Source organism: Numida meleagris, chromosome 10 (assembly GCF_002078875.1).
Source record: "Numida meleagris isolate 19003 breed g44 Domestic line chromosome 10, NumMel1.0, whole genome shotgun sequence".
Classification (NCBI taxonomy): Eukaryota; Metazoa; Chordata; class Aves; order Galliformes; family Numididae; genus Numida; species Numida meleagris.
The window spans coordinates 3,164,142-3,186,374 of NC_034418.1; the positions used below are offsets into that span (position 1 = coordinate 3,164,142).

Genomic DNA, 22,233 nt, shown 5'->3' on the forward strand with positions numbered 1-22,233 from the left:
AACATACTTCTTCAGCTTCAGGGTGTTCTTAGCTTCAAAAACGCTGCAAGAAAGTGAGAGGAACTGGAACTTATTTGTCTGACCATAGAATAAGTCATAATTATACCTTCATAATCAGTGATTTGAGAGAGGGAGGACATCAAATTGTAAAAATGGACGAAATTATTATATTTCCTGAATAACTATTCGGGAAAAAAAAAAAAGAGCGATACAGAGTAGTACAGAGAGGATTTTAAAAGGACATGAAAACAAACCTCTTTGACCACAGGGGAATCAACAGAAGGTAGGTTGTCCTATTTCATACTTTTGAGCCATTTTAGAGAATTGTCAGTGGCCTTGGAAAGGGCATGTTTTGTAATGGAAAAAAAAAATAACATAATGAAAATGCAAGGTGGGAGAATTTAATGAGCCTTGTCTAGTCCACAAATAGCGAGAAATCACCCTCTTTCTTGAGAAGTTGAACATTTAGAGCATTGACCACAGTGATAAAGCAGACTGGGTTTCTTCCTTCTGCACTCAAGGCTTGCTTCTCTGAAAATTACTCTGACTTGCCTAATGCAATAGTCAGCTGCTGTCCTGTGGCAGTGGGCTCTACTGTGGTGAGATTCAGTGTGTGACAAATTGAGGGTCTTAAAAAGGAGAACAGTGGAGAGAGACAGTGGCCAAATTGTCTGTTATAAATGCAGCCACAGGAGAAATAACGTCTCCGTGACTTAACTGACTGTGGTGTGATGCTGGGTAGAAGACCTGTGGTTGAATTTCCTAGTTGCTTGGCTAGCGGTGATCAGAAACTTGACACAGTAGAGATGCCCACTCTTCTTAGTTGTCTAGAGTCCAAATACAGAATGCAGAGCTGCTTTCTAGCTTCGGTCCTTTTGGCAGCAGTGATATGGTGGTTGTAATGGGCATGGGGAAGACAGAATAAGGCTGTGAGGCAGTCCATGGTTAAAGCAGTGTTTAAAAACCCCCCAAATAAAAAAAAACCCACTCAGATAGCTTAATATTGTAAATTTCTGTCTGGTATAAGGGGAGACCACCTCCAAATAACTACAGGGGCATGCTGCCAAGCTCCAGGCTAATACAGATTAAAACAATTATCCTCTTAATTTTTTAAGTTTATTTTGGCCATACTCAGAGGTTTTTAACTGCCAAGTGACTTAGTCACTCAGGAGCAATTCTGAGAAGACATAGGGGAAAGCACTGGGCAACAACAGAGAGCAGAAAGCTCACGAGATGTCTGTTTTGTCATCATCTAGTTCATTGTGCAGACAGTCTGCAACAGTGTTAGCAAGGGCAATGTGGAACTGTAGTGCAGCCTTTCATTCTTATCTTTCTTTTTCAGAGTGGCTTGTTGATTGTCTGTTAGTCTGAGCATGGGCATGGGCAAGTTGGCTGCAGTGTTAGAAGTATAACAGGAATCTTGGGATTTGCAAAAAGAGGTGAAAGGATGACCCAGAGTTTCTGTCAGCAGGCAATGAGGATAAAGCTTTCCTAGTGTTTGTTAGGCTGATGTAGAATCTGCTATGACCTGCTGAGTGGTTACACACTCAACTACTGCAGCTATGGACAAATAAACTAGCGAGTCGTGAAATCTGAAATTCTTGTTTGTTATCTCCACCAGTGCTACCAAGGAAGAACACCTTACTGCAGACCAAATACTTCTGCTTTTATGAATACATTTTCCTTTGCACAGAATATAGTGTATTTTATGAAGAGTTAAAACTGTTTTTATGTGCTAAGCAGGTTAATAAGGTTGATTGGCATTCAGATAATTTTTTTTCCCCACCTTCAGATTGTTATGCCATTTTTGCTCTCACTTCTGTTTTAAATGGTAGTGCCAGAGGGAGATACATTATAAATTACAGCATATGAGGCAAGCTCTGCTATTTCAGAAACTTTCTTTGCAGCTTTTGGGATGCTTCCAGTTCTGCTTGACCCTGCCTTATATTGCTGACAATCTCAGAGTCATTGATTTTTTGTTGTTCTGGGAGGATAGTTTCAAGTTAGTATTTCTGTCCTGACTACAATGTGCTGCCTTGAAATACCTTAGTACTTCGAGCTTTATACATAACTAGTCCGGAACAGACTTCTTCTGCAGGTATAAATCTCTGCACTTGCTGAGATCCCACAGAGCCCAGTGCTTGCTCGTTTGTTGGCTTAGTCTCTTCCAAACTCGGAACAATGTTCTCTCTTTGCTGCTAAAAAAACATGCATGTTTATGTTTGTAAGTAGAAATAATTTGTCTGAAATCAACACAAAGGATGTGCTTTCTCCTGATTTACAGAATAGCACAGTTGCTGTCAATTGCTTAAATTTATGGATGACTACTGCCTTGTAAAATCATGACAGAATAGCAGGAAGAAAGTACATTTTAAACAAAAACAGTGTAAGTGAGATACAAAATGTTAAGCATGATTCTTAGTTCAGGCTGTTGTTTGAACTGTGACATTTCATTATAGCATTGGCTGCCTTTTATGTGTTGTGACAGAGCGGTTACTAAACCACTGCCCTTTACTCCACTGAATTGGAACTGTCCTGTGAGTAACTGATAGAGAATTTCCTTCAGCTCAAGGAACAAGAGCTATTGACTCTGGTGCAGTACTAATTGGGGAGGCAGTGATTGCTCCAGAGAACAAGGATTCTGAGAAGGAGGTAGCCATCTTTGCTTTTGGCATGGGTGAAAATAGTACTGGTTCATCCAGGTGACAGTTCTCTGTAGTAGTTTATGTCTAGAGAGTATGCAGTGCAGATTATTTGGCAAATGCAGCCACTTTAGCAGCAGTATCTTTTCAGAATACTGTTGTTTAAAAAAAAAAAAAAAGCCAGAAAAAAAAACACCCACAAAACAACAGCAAAAATCCCCTTTGGTTATAAAAGGGAAGCACTGAGTGTAAACGTGAAGAGGACATCAGCTATCAGCTAATCATTGGTTCAAGTATTAGCTGTTTTAAAACTAGCCAGTTTTATGACCTGTGAACTCAGTGACAGGTGTGTTGAGAAGGATCTGGGTTGACCACATGCATGATACAGCCTGCAGCTGCATGAAGCGCTTCGTGTTCATGAAGCTAAATAAGCTCCTTGGCCAAACAGTGTTAGGTCCGTGTGCAGGAGTGAAGGTTTAAGTCTCCATTTCTCAAATTTATGCTCACTGTAAGATACATACACGATTTGTATTCTGAATGTATCTTTCTGCATTGTGATGGGGTAGCCTGCTGATAAGGAAGAAAAGTGTGGATAATAGGCTGTAAACTGTACTGTTCTGAAAAGGCAAAGGGCTTTGTAGGAGCACGGGGCCGTAACATCTCTTTAATGTCAGTTGCTGCAGTTCTATCATAGAAGTGATAGAAAAATTAACCTTGGTTTCTAAATAAATCCAGTACACCGTTATATCCTGGAGTAGTATTGCCCATCCACTGACAGGTAGTTCTCTGTACTGTACTACCGGATTTCTGATTCCAAATGATACAAGGAAACATGGCCATGAGAAGTGTTGACAGTGTAATTTAATTTTATTTGTATCATTGACATTTCATGTCTGGGACATTGTTTTCTGGATTTTTTTAACTTTTTTAAATGAGAAAAATTCCATCAAATGTGAACAGAACACCTTCTGTTGCCCAATGCATAAGCAGAAAACATAACCAAACAAAAACTCAATATTATAAAGAACAGAACAATAGAACAAGTTAAACAATAATACTTGACTTCTGTGTATAATGCACTGACTTAAAAAATCTGAGTTGTTCTGTCCATAGAGACAAGTAATAGAGTAGTAACAAAGTGCAGGAAGCAAATTGCTAAGTTGAACTAAGGTATTAAAATAAAAAGTACTTTAAAACAATACTTTAATACAGTTTCTTGCCATGATTCCATCATGCATCAATACAAATCAAATCCCGAGGCAACCTGTGCCTTTGACAGTCTTTCCGTATCATTATGTAAATAAATGGAAGTAATGATCAAACTTGCAAGAGGGTTAAAAACATTAAGACAAACCATCTATTTATAAAAGAGTTGTATTTAAAAAAAAATCAAAAAAAAAAATCAAAGTGCACTGCTGGTACATCTTACTTGAGGCTATTTGAGATGTATATAACACAGGGGCCTGATCCAGTCTCCAATGATTTCAGTGCTTTCTTCAAGCACCAAGGAAATGAAGAACCGTGCGTGTTCTGTTACTAGCATTACTATGACTAGCACAAAAACTGAAATATTGTACCAGAATATATACGTAAACATCTTTTGTATGCTGAGGAGGCAAACGCTTTTTTAAATTATCAGATGTGTACAGTACTGGTACTTAATGTTTTGGTGCCAGTACCAGACTGGTCCAGTAATTGACATTCAGATCTATTTCTAATTACAGATAAGGTATATAACAAAAAAGTAAATATTTGGTTATTAATATGTTCTACAGTTCAGCAACCCAACCAGTCAGAACTTATCTTGCCAATTTTAACAATCTTCAAACTCTTGTCTTCCATTTGTAGGTAGTACTGGTCTTTGAAAAAGTAGGTGTACCCTGTGAAGGTAAACAAAACAATATACTCCATCAATTATAGCGCACAAAATCTTTGATCAAAGCTCTGTTGTTTGATTTCACAAATCTTAATGAACTACGAGAATTATTTCCCGAAATATTTACACACATTAAAAATGTGTTTTGTTTTGTTTTTTAAACCATTTTGTGAGCCAGAACTTTCTGGGCAGAAATATTTGCTGGCAAAATTGATGTTGAAACTGTAATCAAGTGGGGACTTGTGTCATTAGTGATGTTTCCAGATAGTTACACTTATCTGTGCAACATAAGAGGCCATGTCAAACCTTGGGCCAAGCTCTCAGCTGCAGTTGCTAGGATAAAAGAAAGAAAGAAATAAGAGGCGGAAGTGGGGGGAGGAAAATACCACCTGTTTGTGCCTGAGATCAAGGGAATATCATACTCTAGTTCTGGCTGTGCCAGAAGAGGATGATGCAGAAATGGCACTGAGTCTGCATGCCTGAAGGGTAGTCAAGAAGTTGGGAAACTTTCAAGTAACTGGTCCTGGCCTGATCATGCCCCTTGGTATTAAGACATCCTGTGCCTTAGGTGCTGGATGGCAGAAGCCACTTAATTGCTCTCTCAGGCTGTGTGAGATAAAGAGTTCTCCAGCAGGCTGATTTTCCCCATGCCAAAACTGATGTCAAATTGTCACAGATTCAGATGCAGGTTTTCTTTAGTTTTTCAAAGTGACTGCATCATGGGTAACTCTTCTTCATTTATGTAACAGCCTGACATTTGTGTAGCAGGTTTCTAGATCAGTACAACGTAGCAACAGAAAGCACCAAGTTGTGTTAAGACATTTAAACAAGACATATATGGCCTTATTTTTGCTGTTACTATTTTTAAGAAAATAGCAGGAAAGAAAAGGGGTAAAATTCTACCAGTGACTGTTTCTCACCTTGTTAATATTTGCAAAGTGTTCAGTATCATGGAAGTAACTGATACACAAGAGCAGCAAATTGAAATTAAGTAAGCTTTGTGAAAAGAGATATTAGGGAATCTATTATTATTTTTCTGGATAAAAATATTCCAGGACATGTTGTGTTCTGTAAATGTTTCATTTCAAAAAGCTTAAGCTGTGATCAGTAGGGTGTAGTTATCAACTGATGTTCAGTGGAAAGATAAATACAAAGTTTGTTTGAACTAGTAGCTTGCAAATCTGAATGGCAATTTGGCTCTTATGCATGGACCACAAGAAATTAAAGTATCCAGTATGTGTCACAGGAGACAAATAAAAGAGTTAGTGACTTAAATCAGATCATAGCTTACCACTGTCAGTAAGACCCAGGACAGCATCGAGGTTATCTGGAACTCCATTCCAAGAATCTGCAATGAATTTTGGGGATGCAAGCTCCATTTTTTTCTTTTCTTCATTGTACCTGAAATGAATTGTATCCACACATTACAAATCTGTATTTAATGTAAAAATTTAACTTCATTTTTTAAGGAGTTCTCATGTGATCGTGTAAAGCAATCAAATACAAAAGATAACTGAGATTGTAACATTGTTTCCTTTTCATTGTTCTTATTCCTGATAAATCTTATACCCTGTGAAATCTCTTCTTCTGGAAATGCAGTTCTCACTGAACTGAGACTTTACTTAGCAAAACATTTTTCACAAGTGTAGCTTCAAAATTCCAAATTCTAGGAGAGGTGACTGTTTTCAAGCAGCAACCAACATATGAAGGTGTTAGATTTTAATGTGGAATGAATGACTTTTTAAAAAAAAAATCTTACTTGAAATTTTATGCATGTGGCCCACTTCATTGATGGATTGTTACTAAATTACAAATTATTTTCCTTAGCTTTTCATTTCAAAACTCTATTTTTACACAGTTCTTTTTGTGACAGTCAAATGATAAAGGCCATGTTAAAAATATATTCATTTCTTTGAAAACACAATGGTTTTCGTACTGTGCTTTGAAGATAAAACCTCATCTGAAGCAAATCTACACAACTACAACTTCAAGAAATCTGTAGCTACTTTGCAGTGTGCTTCGAAAGTGAGTAGACCTGCCTGTATCTACAGCTCCAGATGATCAGTGGTTCTGTGGAAGATGCTTCCCCTTTTTCTGACTAAAGTTTAGAGTCAGCACTGAGTTGGAAAGGTGGAGACGCCCCAAGGAGCAGTGACACAGGATGTAGTTTGGCTTCCAACACACATGAAGCCTCAGTCACTCTAGCAGCATCTCTTAAAACCCAGCAGATTTCAGAGAGGTCTTCTGTGACTAATGCTGGAGGGAGGGAAGTGTTTATGGTCTGTCTTTCTGTTTTTGGTTACCTTTCCCTCATTACCGTAGGAAGTACTTGTATTGTATCCTAAAGTAAACTGGTACAAATGAGCAGCATGTTGGTTAAAATTGATTTATATAATTAATTTAAATTGCTTCCTAAGTTTTCTTTGGATATTTAAAGAAAATCTAGTTACTTGCTATGTAGCTTTAAAACTTCAGATGCGGAATCTGAGCCAGCTCCTCTTCCTCTCTCTCACACAACTTCACTTTGCTTAATAATATTGTTATAATAACACTAAAATAGCTTGAGGCTGGAGGAAGGGAGAGAAGAAGACTTCCAGAAAATCCTTTTAAAGCAAGTGTGATAATAGCAAGGAGAGTATTGTGGTATGTAACTATTTTGATTCTGTGGCAGAGTCCTTCTATAAAATAATACAGACTCAAATGTTATTGCATCTGTGTTATATGTATTTTTTCTTCAAATATTTTGATTTTGTCTTTAAACAGATAAAAATCACTTCAGATTATTTTTATTTCTTAATAAATTATGCATTCTGCAGTGACTGCAGTTGATAAGGTACTTTGATAGGAATACGGTCTGTAGCTAGAATGATGAATTACTTGGGGGCCCTGGAATGCAGTTAATCAAAACAATATTTGGTACAGACCAGCAGTTATGTTAACTCATAGTCTGTAGCTTTTGGTAGGAATCACAAGTATTGCAAATGACTGTATCAAAACTACTTGAATTCATGATATGATAATAATAATATAATAACAAAGTATCAACATCTTGTTCATACTTGATCTCTGTGACGCTATAAAGTGAGTAAAATTCTTTAGATTTTAAGTTTTCATTTTTCCTAGAGATAATGGGTAGGCATACAATCTTCAAAGTAATCACAGAGGCATGGAATTGCAGGGGTTGGAAGCAATCTCAAGAGATCACTGTGTCCAATCTCCCTGCTAAAGCAGTTCCCTGCAATAGGTTGCGGAGGTGGACATCCAGCCAGGTCTTGAATATCTCTGTAGAGAGAAACTCCACAACCTCTCTGGGCAGCCGTCTTCACGTGTTTTCAAGACATTTCTTTCCTCAGCTCTGTCTGATATCTTTCCTGCACAGTGTGTTTTTGCAGCAGGTTACTGGCCAGCTTGACTGCAGTCTGAATGCCTTGAAATTAACTTAGATATATGCAGTTCAGTACCCAACTCTGCCACAGGTTTCTGCATAGCCTTAGGCAAGTCCATACATCTTATCTCCTTCTTTAGTTATAGGCCCTTGCTAGCCTTACTTATCTAAAACATAAAGCCTTTGGTGAAATTGTTGATGGTTATACTAACACAATTAGATCCCATACTGATTAGGGTGTTTAGTCTCCATTGCAGTCTAAGAATTCTTTAGGTACTAAAATGGCATGAGTTTAGTTGATTGTTACATCATATTTTGCATTTTAGACAGTCTTTTGAACAGGAACCTTACCCCAAATATACATGTACAGACCTTTGTGAATATTTGTGGTCTTACTTGCAACAAAACTTCCCTGAGATGTACTGGAAACATGAAAAGGATTGCAAAGATTGTCTAAACAAATAAAAGCCTAGATTTTTCCCAAAGTACTAACAGACTTACTGCGCTTTGTTCAGATCTCCTCAGTGCCAACTCTGTTAGTAAACAAATGTGTTAGTGGCTGGTACATCAACTGCCAATGGGATCACAGTCATCTGCAGTATGCGTTATTAGTCACAGGTTGTTGTTTCTTTTGCATGCAGCACCTTCAAACCTGTTGGCTTAGTGCGAGAATTTCAAAGCAATCCAATTTTTAGCATCAGATGACTGGTGATCACCCCAGTGTTTAGGAAGTCCTTTCAGAACTTTCTCCCAGCAATTTTGAGCTGACAATAGAGACAGCATGCCCCTCTTGAAAGCCTGGGACTTACTCAGGATGGTTGCTGAGACACACGACTTGAGGGGGATGAGTTGTTAGTGGTGGGCAGTTTGATATGGACACCCAGATCTCCTCTTCTCTTGGAAGCTGTTACCTCAAATACATGCTAATCTCCTGTGACCATATGGAAGCTTTCTCTTGGCCATATCCCTCAGGTCGGGATACTCTCTCACCACCCTTGCTCAGCACCAGTGTCAGTGCTGTCCCAGCAGCCTGCATTTTGAGTTGGCCAGGGATGAAAACCCTGAGCTTGATTCTTGCCTCCCAAACCAGAATGTGCATTCAGCACTTGTCTAACAGCATACCACCTCTTCCATGTCTCTTACTTCCAGTATCTGTCTCCAGAAAAAATATATGTCTTCTTGTTTCTGCCCCAGTTGAAAACTGCATCGACGCGTTGCACATCGGGGGGTAGTCCCAGGCTGGTGAGTTTCTTTGGATAGCCCCTATCCAGGTTGCTGGCTGTATAAACCCAGTACTCATTTCCTAAGACAGGGAAAAAACAAACTGCTTATTAATCAGGTACAGAGGAGTATTTCTTCTTCTATACTTGGATATGGAAGTTTTTATTGTACTAATTGTACTACCAGTCTTTCTAGTATTTTTCTGTCTGTTACATACTAAATTAGAGTGCAGATGTACTGAGATCACAATTTCTGTTTTTGCCTCTCAGGAAAATACATCATTTCAATGTGCTTTTGCTTCCTATTTCTTGTCTGTTTTGTTTTTCTGAACTCCGAGCAAAAGAGATTGCCCAATGTACAGCTCTTTAAAAAAGAAAGAAAGAAAAAAGTATAGTTTGGGTATTGTAAAACCAATAGTTAATATTTGGTAATTTTTTGTATGATAAAGATGGTCTGAAACCAGACATGGGTCAAATGCAGAAATTCATGCTCAGACTTTATTCAGCAATTTGTCTCCTTGGTTTGTTTTCTTCAGCAACTTTATTGAGCTGTTACCAAGAAGTTTTTGCCCAGAATTCATATTTGTATTGTCTTTTTTGTCATATGACATTTTCTAATTTCTCTCCAAATACGTTGTGGTGGAAGAGATCTGTTTCTGCATTCCTTACACGGATTTGTAACTTAGTAAACAACTAATTAGATTCACTGAAAGCCATGGAAAGACTTGTTCGTGAAAGGATATTTCCTGGATTCTGCAGTACAGGTAGTAGGAAGGAAAGTATTTAATATGAAAAAGCTATGAAGTGCAGCACTTGAGTTCCTGAGAAGTTGCCACTTCACCTTTCAGAAGCAAAGGGTGGTTCTCACTAGCAAGTATTTTGAGATAGCTAAGTTACAGGCAACTTTCAAACCAGTCTTTGATGGTCTGAATAGTTCTTATTTAAAGCAGGTTAGTTATATTTTTTTTCTGGAAAATATAAAGAAAGGGAGAGAGATGCACATGTAATAGGATTATTTATAGTTTATGTAACTTCTAAAGTGTTTTGACTTGGCTGAAATAAAACATCTTAAAGCTTTTTTTCTCCCATGTAAACTAAAGGCAATAGCCTTTGAGGCATATGGAATAGATTACCATTAGTCTTTTCCGTCCTGTAAGAAAATGTACAGGAGCGTGGGCCATGTGGTTTTTATGTGATTGGAGGTGTTTAGTCATGTTTTTGGTAGATACTGGAGCCTAGTTTTTGCTGGCTCAGTTTTTCATGTTGAAAACAGCCTCCCAGCTCTGCTAAGTTGGCTGGTACAGCTGAACCATATGTGTGACTCTGGATGGCCAGAGCAGCACTACCTAATCTCCTCCCTCCAGTGCAGGCAGTGAGCACGGCCCCTTTGTCCTCTGCTGGTGAGCCACCAAGGCAGGTCCTTGGATGCCAGAGTAGAAGTCAGTCTTTGACAAAGGAGAAGATGAGGAGAGGCACGGGAACAAAAGATGTAATATTCCCAAGCAACATGCACAGAGACAGTAGCTTATCATGAGAGGAAACAGAAAGAAATAGTGCAGGAACGGATGTTGTGTTGCTTTGTGTATTAAGTAATAACTCTTGTTTAGTCCTGCTTATTGTTAAATGCATCTTTCCAGGTGCTACTGTCTCCCCTTTGCTGTAATGGGGGCTGTATGCTGTTCAGAGCCTTTCAGATCCAGCCTTTGTTGCAATGCCCTCAGCATGGGATGTTTGATATCTGCCACTCACACCCACTGGCTATTCTCACTCTCAGGCAGATTGTTCCCTGGCCCAGTTACAACTCAGAGGAACCTGAGCTTGAATACAGCACTTATGCAAATGCCTAATTACATTTTAAAACTAAAAACAGTACCTGCAAAAAATACAGCCTTCTCATCCTGAGGGGACTCGTAGACAGCATCAATCTTCTCCGGCAGATCAGGCCAGAACGTAGCAACAAGAAGAGGACCTGTGGGTTTTCCTCGAGGGTTTACAGTCCTCCACATGAATCTGAGCAGAACACAAAATAGTACGAGGTTTACAATGAACTAATTCACCAGCACATCTGTTTCTCATCATTTCTGGCAAAGGCCACATGTGCATGTATACATGTGCATGCACACACATTAGCAGCAACACACACTTATAACTGTTTTCCTACAGTGACTGCAAAACCAACTCATTTAGAAATGTATTGTTAAAACAGTTGCATAATAAGTTGCATGCTGGACTGCGGATTAAATTGCTTATGCTGATTGCTTTGGAGTTCATGTTGCTTTTTGCATCAGAGCAAAATGTACTCTGTGCTTTGATTATACAAATAAACTCATTTACAGAGCGTTTAAACTATTAGAGCTCTCCTGCTGTTGTGAGTAGAGCAGATGGATGAGCGTTTGACAAGAGCAGAGATCTGTATTCCATAGATTGCTCTTGCAATTACTACTGTAGTGAGTAGAGGTTCAAATTTAACAACAGTATATCAATCTGCTTGGAAGTGAGCTTGGCTGTAAAAGAAACTGCTAGCTCTAAAAATGCTCGTTAGAGAAATGCAAAGGATAATTTAGTGGATATTTTATGTGTTAGTAGGATCATCATTTGACTTAAACTTAAAAAAGCTGTAATTATCTTCAAATGGCAAAGCTTTGTGCTGAGGGCCTTTGGTACTCAAAATGGCACTGCTATTTCCTCCTCTACAGAACAATCAACTTTTTTCCTCAGCAGAATAAAAGTTTTGCCAGTGTCATAAAATGAAAAATCAGCAGGCTAGTGGAATCATTCTTGCACCAAGCTTGTCGCTATTAAATTCTCAGGTCAAGCAGCTTTCACAGTTACTCTGCTGAAGATCAAGTTGCTACTGGCATATTCTTTTTTTGCAGGGAATAAGTTGTCATTACCCACTCCTAACTAGAATAATTAAACTTCTCAGAAACCGAGGAGCTGAAAGTGATTTATTTGTATATTTTAATCCAAAATTTGGAGGATCAGTCCTAAATTCATAGAATAAATTCCTGTGTTTTTCTTTATAGACTTTTGACTGTGAACAAACAGTATTAGGACAAATAAATCATTTTGAAATGCATTTGCAAGTATAATTAGCTGCCATGTACTGTATTAAGATAGTGTTTGAAATGAGGAACAGTGCAACTGGCAAAGTGCATTGTTTTTTTCTCAATTAAAAATATATATTAATTAAATCAGACATATGGTACTAGTAATTAATGTAGTGGTAAGTTAATTCACTCTCATTTTGCACGCACAAATGCATTTTTAATGTGTACAAAAATGTATCAGCATATCACATAATTTTCTGTTTAGAAAAGAGGCAAAAAATAAGGTGTTTAGCTAATTACTCTTAGGACAGTTTTAAAGTGTATGCAAAATGCTGTAAAAGATAATGATAAAATGTATTTTGTGCATCTCGTTTTAGACAGAAAAGTAGATTGAATATGATATAAAATGGAAATCCACCTAACAAATCTTTCCAACACTGCATTCATAAAAGTAGCTCCTTTAAAAATGCAGGTTATAGGATTCTTAGTCAAATTTGGAACTGATTTATGGCTGAGTCAGCACTAATAATTGCTATCTGCACAAGTTCTAAACTTTTTAGAGCCAATGGAGACTTGAACACAGGAGTTTTTATTAAAGCACACGTTTTGAGGGACTTGTTGAAATGGTGAAGTTTTCTCTTGGAAAGGGGATCTTTGTTGAAGTTGTATTTCCTTTTGTTTTTGGACTGAGTAAGGAGGATTTTTATTTCTTCTCCCCTTATTGAGGAAATGGTGAAAATAATGATTTGGCTTTCTCATTTCTCTTTGAAAATGTTGAAATGTTTAAACTCATTCAGGTTAAATTTTAATATTAGTTATATAGACATTTCATACTTCTTTATGCTCGGAAATTTACATTCTATTTTAACATAATATTTGCCATTATTATTTGTAGTATTAATATTACATGTAGTTATATAGAGGGACCACATTAGTGGGTTGTAGTAAAACATTCTGGTTGCTTTGAAAATACTGTCCCAGGAAAAGGCTCAACGGTTCTCTGTATTCCCATTTATTTCTTTGGTTTGGGATGTGATTTGAAGGAAAAGGAAAAATTATTTTTTGAGAGAATTCATCTGATCTGACCTCCTTTTTTGCTACTTGCTCCTCCTGCCTATGTAATGTGACAGTTGGATGCTGGGATCATTTTCATGAATCATAGAAGTCACACGACAAAATAGACATTTTGTTTTTTGAATTCCAAAAGTGAGTCATAATGTTGCTTGCCTGATATTTGGAAAGCTGCAAGACTGACAGGCAAATCTGTTCCAGAGCAAAACAATTAAACAATTGTCTGCTTTTGCTGAATGTTAGATAAGGAGTGAGGCAGATGAACAGATTGTCTTAGTATCTGCATAGTTCTTTGAGCGACTGGATCTGAATGCAAAATACTTCTAGTTTGTTCAGATTACAAAGAATAGTGAATTGCTCTGCTGATTTAGAAGTTGATTTAAAATTGTTCCTTGCTGAATCAAGCCTTATGTGGTTACTGCTTCACAAAAGCAGAAGTGAGGTGGAGGTCCTGGCTGAAAGCCAAAGCCCACAGGTGAGCCAAAAAGAGTAAGGATGCTGTGAACACTGTGGAACTTGTAAGGATTTTTACTGCTCTGAGAATGTGTTTTTCTTTTTGAAAGCACTGAGATGAGGTGAATACTTCAGCTCTCTGAGTATGCTAGCAGAAGTGGACACTGTTTTTGGCAGACTTGTTAGGCCATGGTGCTGAGGCCAGCTCTGCAGCTTACTGGAGGAAGGGTCTAGAGCTGCCTTTCTGTAAAGCTGGACTGTTGGTAGAGTGGGACCATTTCTTGGCCAAGCAGGGGCTATTTCTAGCCGTTACAGATGACTGGCTTGTAAGGAGTCTGATCCTGCTGCTGCTGGGGCAGAGGAACAGTACGGGAGGTATTACACTAGGCCCCCTGGACATACTGAGCAAATCCTTTTTGCTTATAGTAGTTGTAATACAAATGGAGAACATTAAAAATTACCAGTTATAATAATATAATCACAGCCTCTGCATTGCTGAAACTTAAAGCATTCAATAAAGATTATTTTTGATTTGTTGATAATCTGTCAAGGAGCAAAGAAAAGGTGTGTTTCAGTATGTCAGATTTAGATACTTGTATATTTATGTATGCTAGGAGATGATGTTTGATTTGGGCATACACACTGAAAATACATGGTCTTCAATTGCTTTGGGAGAATGTTCACAGCAACTGAGAATGAATGATTTAAAACCAGGCATTGATTTATGGAAGGGAAAATAGAGCTTTAGAGTACCTCAAGCATGGTGATGCCAAGTCTCATAGTCTTTAGGAGATGCTCTTCATTGCTGAGCAGCTGGGTAATACAGGGCCTGGCAAAGGCAGTGGAAGCTGCAGCTGTGCAGCTGCCTTGTTTTATCAGGAATGTGTTCTTTTGGACCAAAAAGGCCTCTTGTGTCTTCTGCTTTGGAGCCTTTGCACTCATGCAGCCTGTCCTAATCATCAGTGTCTTTGATGTGTAATTATGGCAGCTGTGTGCCGCATAATAATATTATTTAATGATTTTGGACTAAACCTAGATTAAACCATTCAAGGACAGATTTCCTGGCAGATTTCCGTAACTGTGTCTTTTGAGAAAAACAGACCCTCTTTGGACCAGGCCGTGGTAATGCCTACACTCAAGTTTTGCTACAACATTGTCTCTGTGATAGAAGAGGCGTTGGAGTTTATTGTCACCACAATTTGGATAGAGTACTTCTGTTGAGATGTGTTTTTAGAGGTTCAGATTGGAAATCTTCCTGCAATCAGATCTGAATCTTTCCTCTGGAGTGCAGCTTATATGGAATGAAGTAAGGAAGGATGGTGCCTCCAGAACTGTACTCAACAGAAAGTAATGGGATTTCCAGTGCTGAGTTACTATCCTTGTAGTTTTTGCTACAAAAAACATTTGGAAATATTTTATAGGGAGTGAATCCTTCTTTGGCAGGTATTAGACTGTGTAATGCATCTCTTCCATTGCTAATTTTGTGATTAACATTACAGATTGGTAAATCTTTTTAAGATGTGGGAGGGGGTCAGATCTTTGTGTAAACATTTAGAAGCTGGGATACATTTCCCAGCTATTTGACACTTTTGAGCTGGTTGCAACCCTTGTGCAACTCTGTAGAAGCCTGCAGAGTGACACCAAGGTTAATTTTAGCTCTCCAGTTTGTAAAATTGGGCTGAAGATACCATGAGAACAAGATTTTTTTTTCCCTGAGGTTACTAGCATTTTGTTCAGATTTTGATTATAACTAGTACCAGCCCAGCTGTCATGGCTCAGCTGTCATCGTCCCATCTTGGCACGAACATTCCTAGTGCAGATAGAAGCCAGAAGTTAAAAACCACCACAAAGCTGCCTAAAACAACTGAGGTTGAATGTTCCAGAATCTCAAAGTTGTTTGAGAGTAGCTCAAAGAGAAGATGAATTTATTTCAAAATCTTTGCTCAAGTGAACCACCTCACTTGCCTGTAATTACAGTCTTTTGGACATGAAGGTGACTGGGAGTAGTCAGCATGGACTGACCTGATAACCTTCTGTGATGAGATGACTGGCTTGGCAGATGAGGGTAGAAGATAAAGGTTTTTGGCACTGTCTCCATTAAGTTTCTCATAAAGAAGCTGGTGAAGCATGAGCTAGATAAGCAGTCAGTGAGGTGGACTGAAGACTGGCTGAAGAGCAGGCCCCAGAGGGTGTGATCAGTAGTATGATGTCCGCTTGGAGGCCAGACACTCGGGATGTACCTCAGGGGACAGTACTGAATCTAGTACTGTTTGACATCTTTGTTAATGGCCTGGATAAAGGGACAGTGTGTCCTCAGCAAGTGTGCTGAGGTAGAAAACTGAGAGGAGTACCTGGCGCTGCAGAGGATTGTGCTTCCGTCCAGGAGGACCTCACTCAGCAGGCAGCAGAAGCAGGCTGACAGGTGCCTCATGCAGTTACACAATGGGCTGGGAAGTCCTGCACACTGGAATGTGTAACAGCCCCACGCACCACTACTTGCTGGTGAGGTGAGGTCCTGGTGAACGCCAGTCTGACAGTGAGCCACCAATGTGCAGGAGGCTACATAATCTAACCATAACAAGAGAATGTGCCATTTCTTGCTATCTCTAAGTGCACAGAACAAAGAAGAGTTTGTATTTGATTATAACTTCCTAGACTCTGATGAACAGGTTTGATACTTCAGACCCCATCAGTAAACAATTTATCTCACTTACCTGTCTTTGAAGAAAAATATTTCTCCTCTAATTTGTGCGACTCCATCAAATACAATGTCATGCTTGCAGAGCTCTGGAGTGACAGGTCCGAGGGTAGGACGTGGTCCTGGCCCTGGTCCTGGCCCTGGTCCAGGTTCCACATCGGGTGATACTTCTGCAAGAGTGAACAGAGGGATTCTGGGTATTCTGTTATGCTGAAATACAGTGCTGCATCCATAACAGAGAGTGTGAATGATTGTAATTTATACAAGGGGAATAGCTTTGAGAAAGTTCTTGAAGAGGAAAAAATTCTAATGAAGTCTTATAAAGGGGTGGCTGTGTCCAGCTGAGAAGGCCTTAGCTTCCAGTCCTGCCTGAATCTGCTGTGATGTCATCTGAGACACTACACCTAGTTGTGTCTATCGTGTTTAGCTGTCTATTTAAGTGAAAGATCCAGGGTTGACTATATGGGATTTGAATGTTAACATTACAATTTTTATTATAGTGATTTGTAGAATGAAGAAAAATGCACTTTGAAGTCCTTCTACTCAGAATTATCTGCAACTCAGCTGAGAGAGACATCAGAATGGATTTTTCTTCTTTTTATAAGTGCTAATATTTTGCAGATTATAACGATGAATTTTGAGCAATTTGTGTATGGTCCTTGTGTCTTTAATCAAAGCGTGCTTTTCAGAACATGTTCTTTGCTGCGTGGTTTATTATGCTTTGTTTTTCAGTTGTTATGAGGCTTATATTAGACATGAGACTGATTTACTTTGTTAAACACTATGTGCAAGTAGCTGATTTGAGGTAATAGTAATAGAAGAAAATGTGGCATATAGCCACTTAAAATTAGGAAGATACCCCGGTAGAAAAGCATAAAGTGCAGAAAGAGAAACGGTACGGATTTTTCTAGGCTACTTAATTGACTGTAGAATATTTGTGCCTCCACAAGGTGGAAAATGGATAAACAGAAGGGCCTTCAATCATAATTATCTCTATGCATTCTACTAAGTGTCTGTGGAAAAAGTAATGACTTTTAAATATATACCAGCATAAAAGTACTTATCCAGGAGCTTGCCAAATTTGTTTACACACAACTATTATCTCCCACACATTATCTGCAAATGTTATTGTGACTATACAACTTGAATAGTGGGAGGTCAATGTGAACTCTTTTCCAGCTGGGACAGGAAACAAACCCCTTCCCCTCTTGCAGGGAGTTGTGAGCTGGGAAGATCAGAGCTGTGTGACAAAAACGCCCACATCAGATATTTCAAGATAGAGGAAAACATAGCATTTCCTTGTCCCAGTAAAGGCACTAGAAAGTTTAATGTAAAAGCTGAGCATTTGTCAGGGGGGTTTGGAGGCTCTTGTTATTGCAATAAATTTAATGAATCCTCATCCTTAAATTGTGATATTTGTTTAAAGTAAGGTCCCTGGTAGTAACGTGGGGCAACTAGGGAAAGAAACAGAGCATGTTTCTGGTGTTTGTGACACTGTGCACTATGACATCACTTGTGAGTTCTGAGTCACAAAACTCAACCTGTACTCCATACTTTTCTGGTGAATCCTGCTGATGAGGGAGAACTTTACCATATAGCTCCTGGATCCCCTTAATGTCATCCTGAGAAAGTCGGAAGTTCTTGGTGTAGGTGTAGATCGGGGCCATGAGAGCTCCTGGGTCCTCGGAGTGCTCTAATCCCATAGCGTGGCCAAATTCATGGGCAGCAACCAAGAAGAGACTGTATCCTGGATAACACAGCAAGTTAGTATCAGCTGCCTTGTATCTATATAAAAAGGCACCATGCAGGTTAGTCACTGTTTCATTTTCCTTGCCATTCATCAAAAGTCTCCCAATTCTAAACAAAATAATTAGTATTTACAGCCTCCGGTTATGTATGTCATACATAGATACAGAATGGTATTTCATCAGTCTAAAACCTCTTCTATAGGTGATGCTGCCGGAGTCTCACTTGTAACTTTGAACAGTCTTAATACTTCAGTGAAACAAGGAAGTGTAATAAACAAAATTGTAGATTTTTTTTTAAGCACAGAAGAATGAAATTTGCAGTCTAGATCTCAAGTCATGAAAGTGTTAGACAGGTCTGAATAGTTGTGTCTCTAAACAAAGCCTGAATCAGCACTGTTGTGCCAAAGACTAAGTTTTAAAAAAATTCTTTTGTCATAGGAACATTTTTTTTAGTATCAGTTATGTCCAAACAGTCTCTAAAATATGGCATATGTTTTCCTTCTAAAAGAAAAAGGGGAAATAATCAAAAACCTGAATCTAGCACTTGTTTGTAGATGTGTAAAACACATTTTAGATTATTTAATTTTATCAATGTTACAATTAAGGGCAAGGATTAACCAAACTAACGTTAAATACTTGTATTCACTATATAAACTTAGTAGGGCCTTCCAACTTCCTGTGCCCTTTTTTTTTTTTTTCCTTTCAATATCTGGCAATATCTGTTCCAAATGTATTCATTTTTTACATTTAACATTTGTTCCTGATTTGACTAACATTGGAGTCTCATTCCTATACAACAAGAAAAATACTATAGCACATGTGGATATTAAATTTGAGGGAAAAATTGGTCATGGAGGGAAAACTTTTGTGTTGGTTTTTTTCATGTTTTTTTGTTATTATATTTTAGAAATATACTTTCTCACTGCAATTTTAGGAAATCAGTGTTTCAGACAGATCAACTGTGGAACTTCCTAAGATTTCTCTCAGATTTTAGTGTAAGAGTTTTGCTCAGATACTGGGTGGGGGAAAAGTATTCTAACCAGACAGGAGTGATGTATGAGAGTGAAATCTTCACAAGTGTTATGTCGTCAGTGTCACCAGCTCAGAATGTTGTTACCATTGTATGGCTCTGACACTGTTACCTTGATCTGGACAAAAGCCCCACTTGCGGTCATCATCATAGCTACTGGTAGAAGCACACCACAGCTTGCCATCATTGCGACCTGCACTTGTACAGGAGTCGTATTTATTCCCAAGGAAGATGAAGGGGAATACACAAGGAGCTCCCTCAGAATTTCCGCCAACTGTTGACATGGCTGTGAAAATCGATAGAAAAACACTGTGAGAAGGGAATCCCATTTGTAAGCTTACTCTGATGTATCTTTTCTGAAGCTAGACATTAAAAAGACAAAACGAGCAGAAAATCTGAAATACTCTTAACAATGTCAAGAATAAAATTAAAAGTAATATTTAAGAAGAAAATCCTCTGATACAGTAACAGGGAAAGGTCGAGCTATTGTCATTGCTATGAACTTGTCATTAGTTTTGGTGGGAAGGAGAAGTGCTGGACCCATGTGTACAGCTTTGAGAAAGAAATGGGTAGCAGTGTTTTGTGGAAGAAGATTGCATAGTAATTATCTTTGTGTTGTCCTTTTGATAATGCGTTTCCTCTTGATGTTTTAATGCATCTCAGGAAGATCTGCAGTAGGCTTAGTGTCAGGAAACTCAAAGGGCTATTGAGCATCAGCTGGTTGTTAGTTGTCCCACTGAAATATAAGCTTTCAAAGATAAAAGGTCCAGTAGAGAAGTCAAAGGGTCATATCTAATAAATTAAGGAATTGCTTCATGTTGACAGCAGGATGCATTTTGTAAGCATATGGCTTCAAACTTTCTCTAATTGAATGAATTTTTTTTTACAATACAGATGCAAAAACTTGCAAAAATTTCCCCTAAAATTCTTTTCATCTCTAAAATATATGACAATGTATAACTAGAAAAAGAAAAAGAAAAAAAGAAAAAAAAAGCTTAAACTACATGTATTTCATTGTTTTGGTAATAGACTCTATTATCTAGGAGTTTTGACATATAGATTCTAGTTTTTTCTACTCATTAAGCTGTGGATTCTATTGCTTCTTTTGCTTGTTGAACCATGCTTCAGATTTTTATCTTCTTAACTATGTAGCACGTTACAAAGAATTTGATCCTTTCTTTAATTTTAATTTTTTCCTTTTTAAATCATTTGTAAGGTAAAATTGAAGGGTTGCACCTGAATATTAGAAGTATCAGGAAACCAAACACTGATACAAGTCTGTATTTCAAACGACTAGGGCATTTTCAAAAGACTGGAAAAGCAGGGTACATGTGTGCTCTCAGCTGGCAGTTGTTCCAGCTGTGGATGGAGGTTTATGGCCCACTGTGCATGAGCATAGCTTCACCTTGCCTCTAGTAAAAGGCTGAGATTTTAGAACTGCAACTACTAACTCATTAAGTGTAAAAAACTGTATCTGTAGCCTGTATACTAAAAGTGAAAACAAAAAGCTACAATTTTTTTGTTGTTTTGTGTAGCAAAGTTCAAGTAATTCAAGTTAAAAAAAATACTTTAAAAATTGTAAAGAAAGCAAAGATTTATTTTCCTGGATAAAACATTTTCCTCAGTTCTCCTGAGCTGCTAAAAAGATCCATTAGCTCAAGTTTACCATACTAAACAGGATTTACTTTTTCCCCATGTGTAAATGTCTAAATATTGCTTACTGACAGTTATAAGCTAAAATATTGCTCATGCTTTATTCTGTCACGAGATTTCTCTTTCAGGGCCATTAACAAATAGTGATCTGCTCTTAATTATCATGCAGTGGTAGACATGTAGTCCTACGGTTCAATGACTTTTGTGTATCCTGGATAAATCTGGTGTACTACTGTGTGCCACATACAGTATCCTTTACACAGATTGCTCATTTTAGTTACTTCTTTGGCCACCAGTACTGAAATTGTACCTTGCTCATTGACTTCTATACACTCTGGTAAAGGTGTAAAAAATGTTTTTGTTACTTAAAATGGTGACAAATTATACTGTTATGCAAACATGTTCCTCATACCAGTTTCTGGGCAGAATCCATATTTCTTATCTCTATCATAGTCTTCAGTGGTTCCACACCATCGGTATCCATCTGTCCTGCCTTCTGTTGTACACTGCTCATAGGACTGGCCTTGAAATTTAAAGGGAAACTTGCAGGGCTGTCCATCACCATTGCCACCCATTGTAAAAAGTGCTGTTGGGAAAGCAGAAGAGGAAAATATTAAAACACAGCGCTCAGAATCCATGAAAAATTATAATGTGCCAATGGTGACATTTGAGGTCTTGACAGTGGTTAGGTATGCACTGTGTGCAGTGTTCACTTAAAGCCTCTATTTTACACCAAAAATACTTTGACAAGAGAGATGGGTGCGTTATAGTCTCACTAGTGGGGGAATGAAGAACAGAAAGGAATAACTCTATAAATAAACTGGGAATGAAGAAAACTCTACTAAGGTGTTGGAGTGTGGTGTGAATTGTATGAATCCTTTGTAGCCTGTCCCATTACATTAAATGTTTAATATATCTTCTTCAAACAGTGTTTCTAAAAACAGTTCTCATAAAGTCATTCATGTTCCTTAGTGCTTTGCTGATTAGTTTACCTTTCATTAAAAATGTTAGCTGATAGGTAGGATGGTCAACTTTGTACAGAGCCAAGGACAGTTTTCCTAACGGCTCTTTGTTTAAGTTTCATGCTTCTTTAAGATGCTGGCTTGTGGTAGAGTTAGTTAGATGGTATATCCTGGAGGCATTTCCCTTAGGCTTTGCTTCTCTTTTCCAAGCATCCACACAGCTGTGCTCAGGCACTCCCTGGACAAGCATTGTCAGTGCTCCCAAGCTGATCTTGTAGGGACTGATGTTGTCTGTGCACATACACAAACAGATCCCCATGGCTCATTTGTGAGAACTACAAGACTCTCACACAGATGAAGGAGAGTAGGTTAAACTGAGTCATGAGTTCTGGGACCTGTTTTAGGATTTGAGTAAAATTTCTGCAATTGTGTCCAAACTGAAAAT

General features: G+C 38.2%; 1 protein-coding gene and 1 long non-coding RNA gene across 2 annotated transcripts in view; one reads left to right on the forward strand and one right to left on the reverse strand.

Annotated features, from left to right (window-relative positions):
• Positions 1 to 22,233, forward strand: part of LOC110404302 — a 162,838-nt gene that overhangs the window by 22,318 nt on the left and 118,287 nt on the right. The window lies entirely within an intron of this gene.
• Positions 3,486 to 22,233, reverse strand: part of MMP2 (matrix metallopeptidase 2) — a 34,350-nt gene continuing 15,602 nt past the window's right edge. Inside the window, exons 6-13 of the mRNA XM_021408436.1 lie at positions 21,239 to 21,412; positions 19,286 to 19,459; positions 17,987 to 18,142; positions 16,412 to 16,565; positions 10,997 to 11,133; positions 9,047 to 9,206; positions 5,810 to 5,919; positions 3,486 to 4,522 (exon numbers count right to left, since the gene is read on the reverse strand). Of these exons, the coding sequence (XP_021264111.1) occupies positions 4,419 to 4,522; positions 5,810 to 5,919; positions 9,047 to 9,206; positions 10,997 to 11,133; positions 16,412 to 16,565; positions 17,987 to 18,142; positions 19,286 to 19,459; positions 21,239 to 21,412 (1,169 nt within the window). The 3' untranslated portion in view covers positions 3,486 to 4,418. The remainder of the gene's footprint in view (positions 4,523 to 5,809; positions 5,920 to 9,046; positions 9,207 to 10,996; positions 11,134 to 16,411; positions 16,566 to 17,986; positions 18,143 to 19,285; positions 19,460 to 21,238; positions 21,413 to 22,233) is intronic.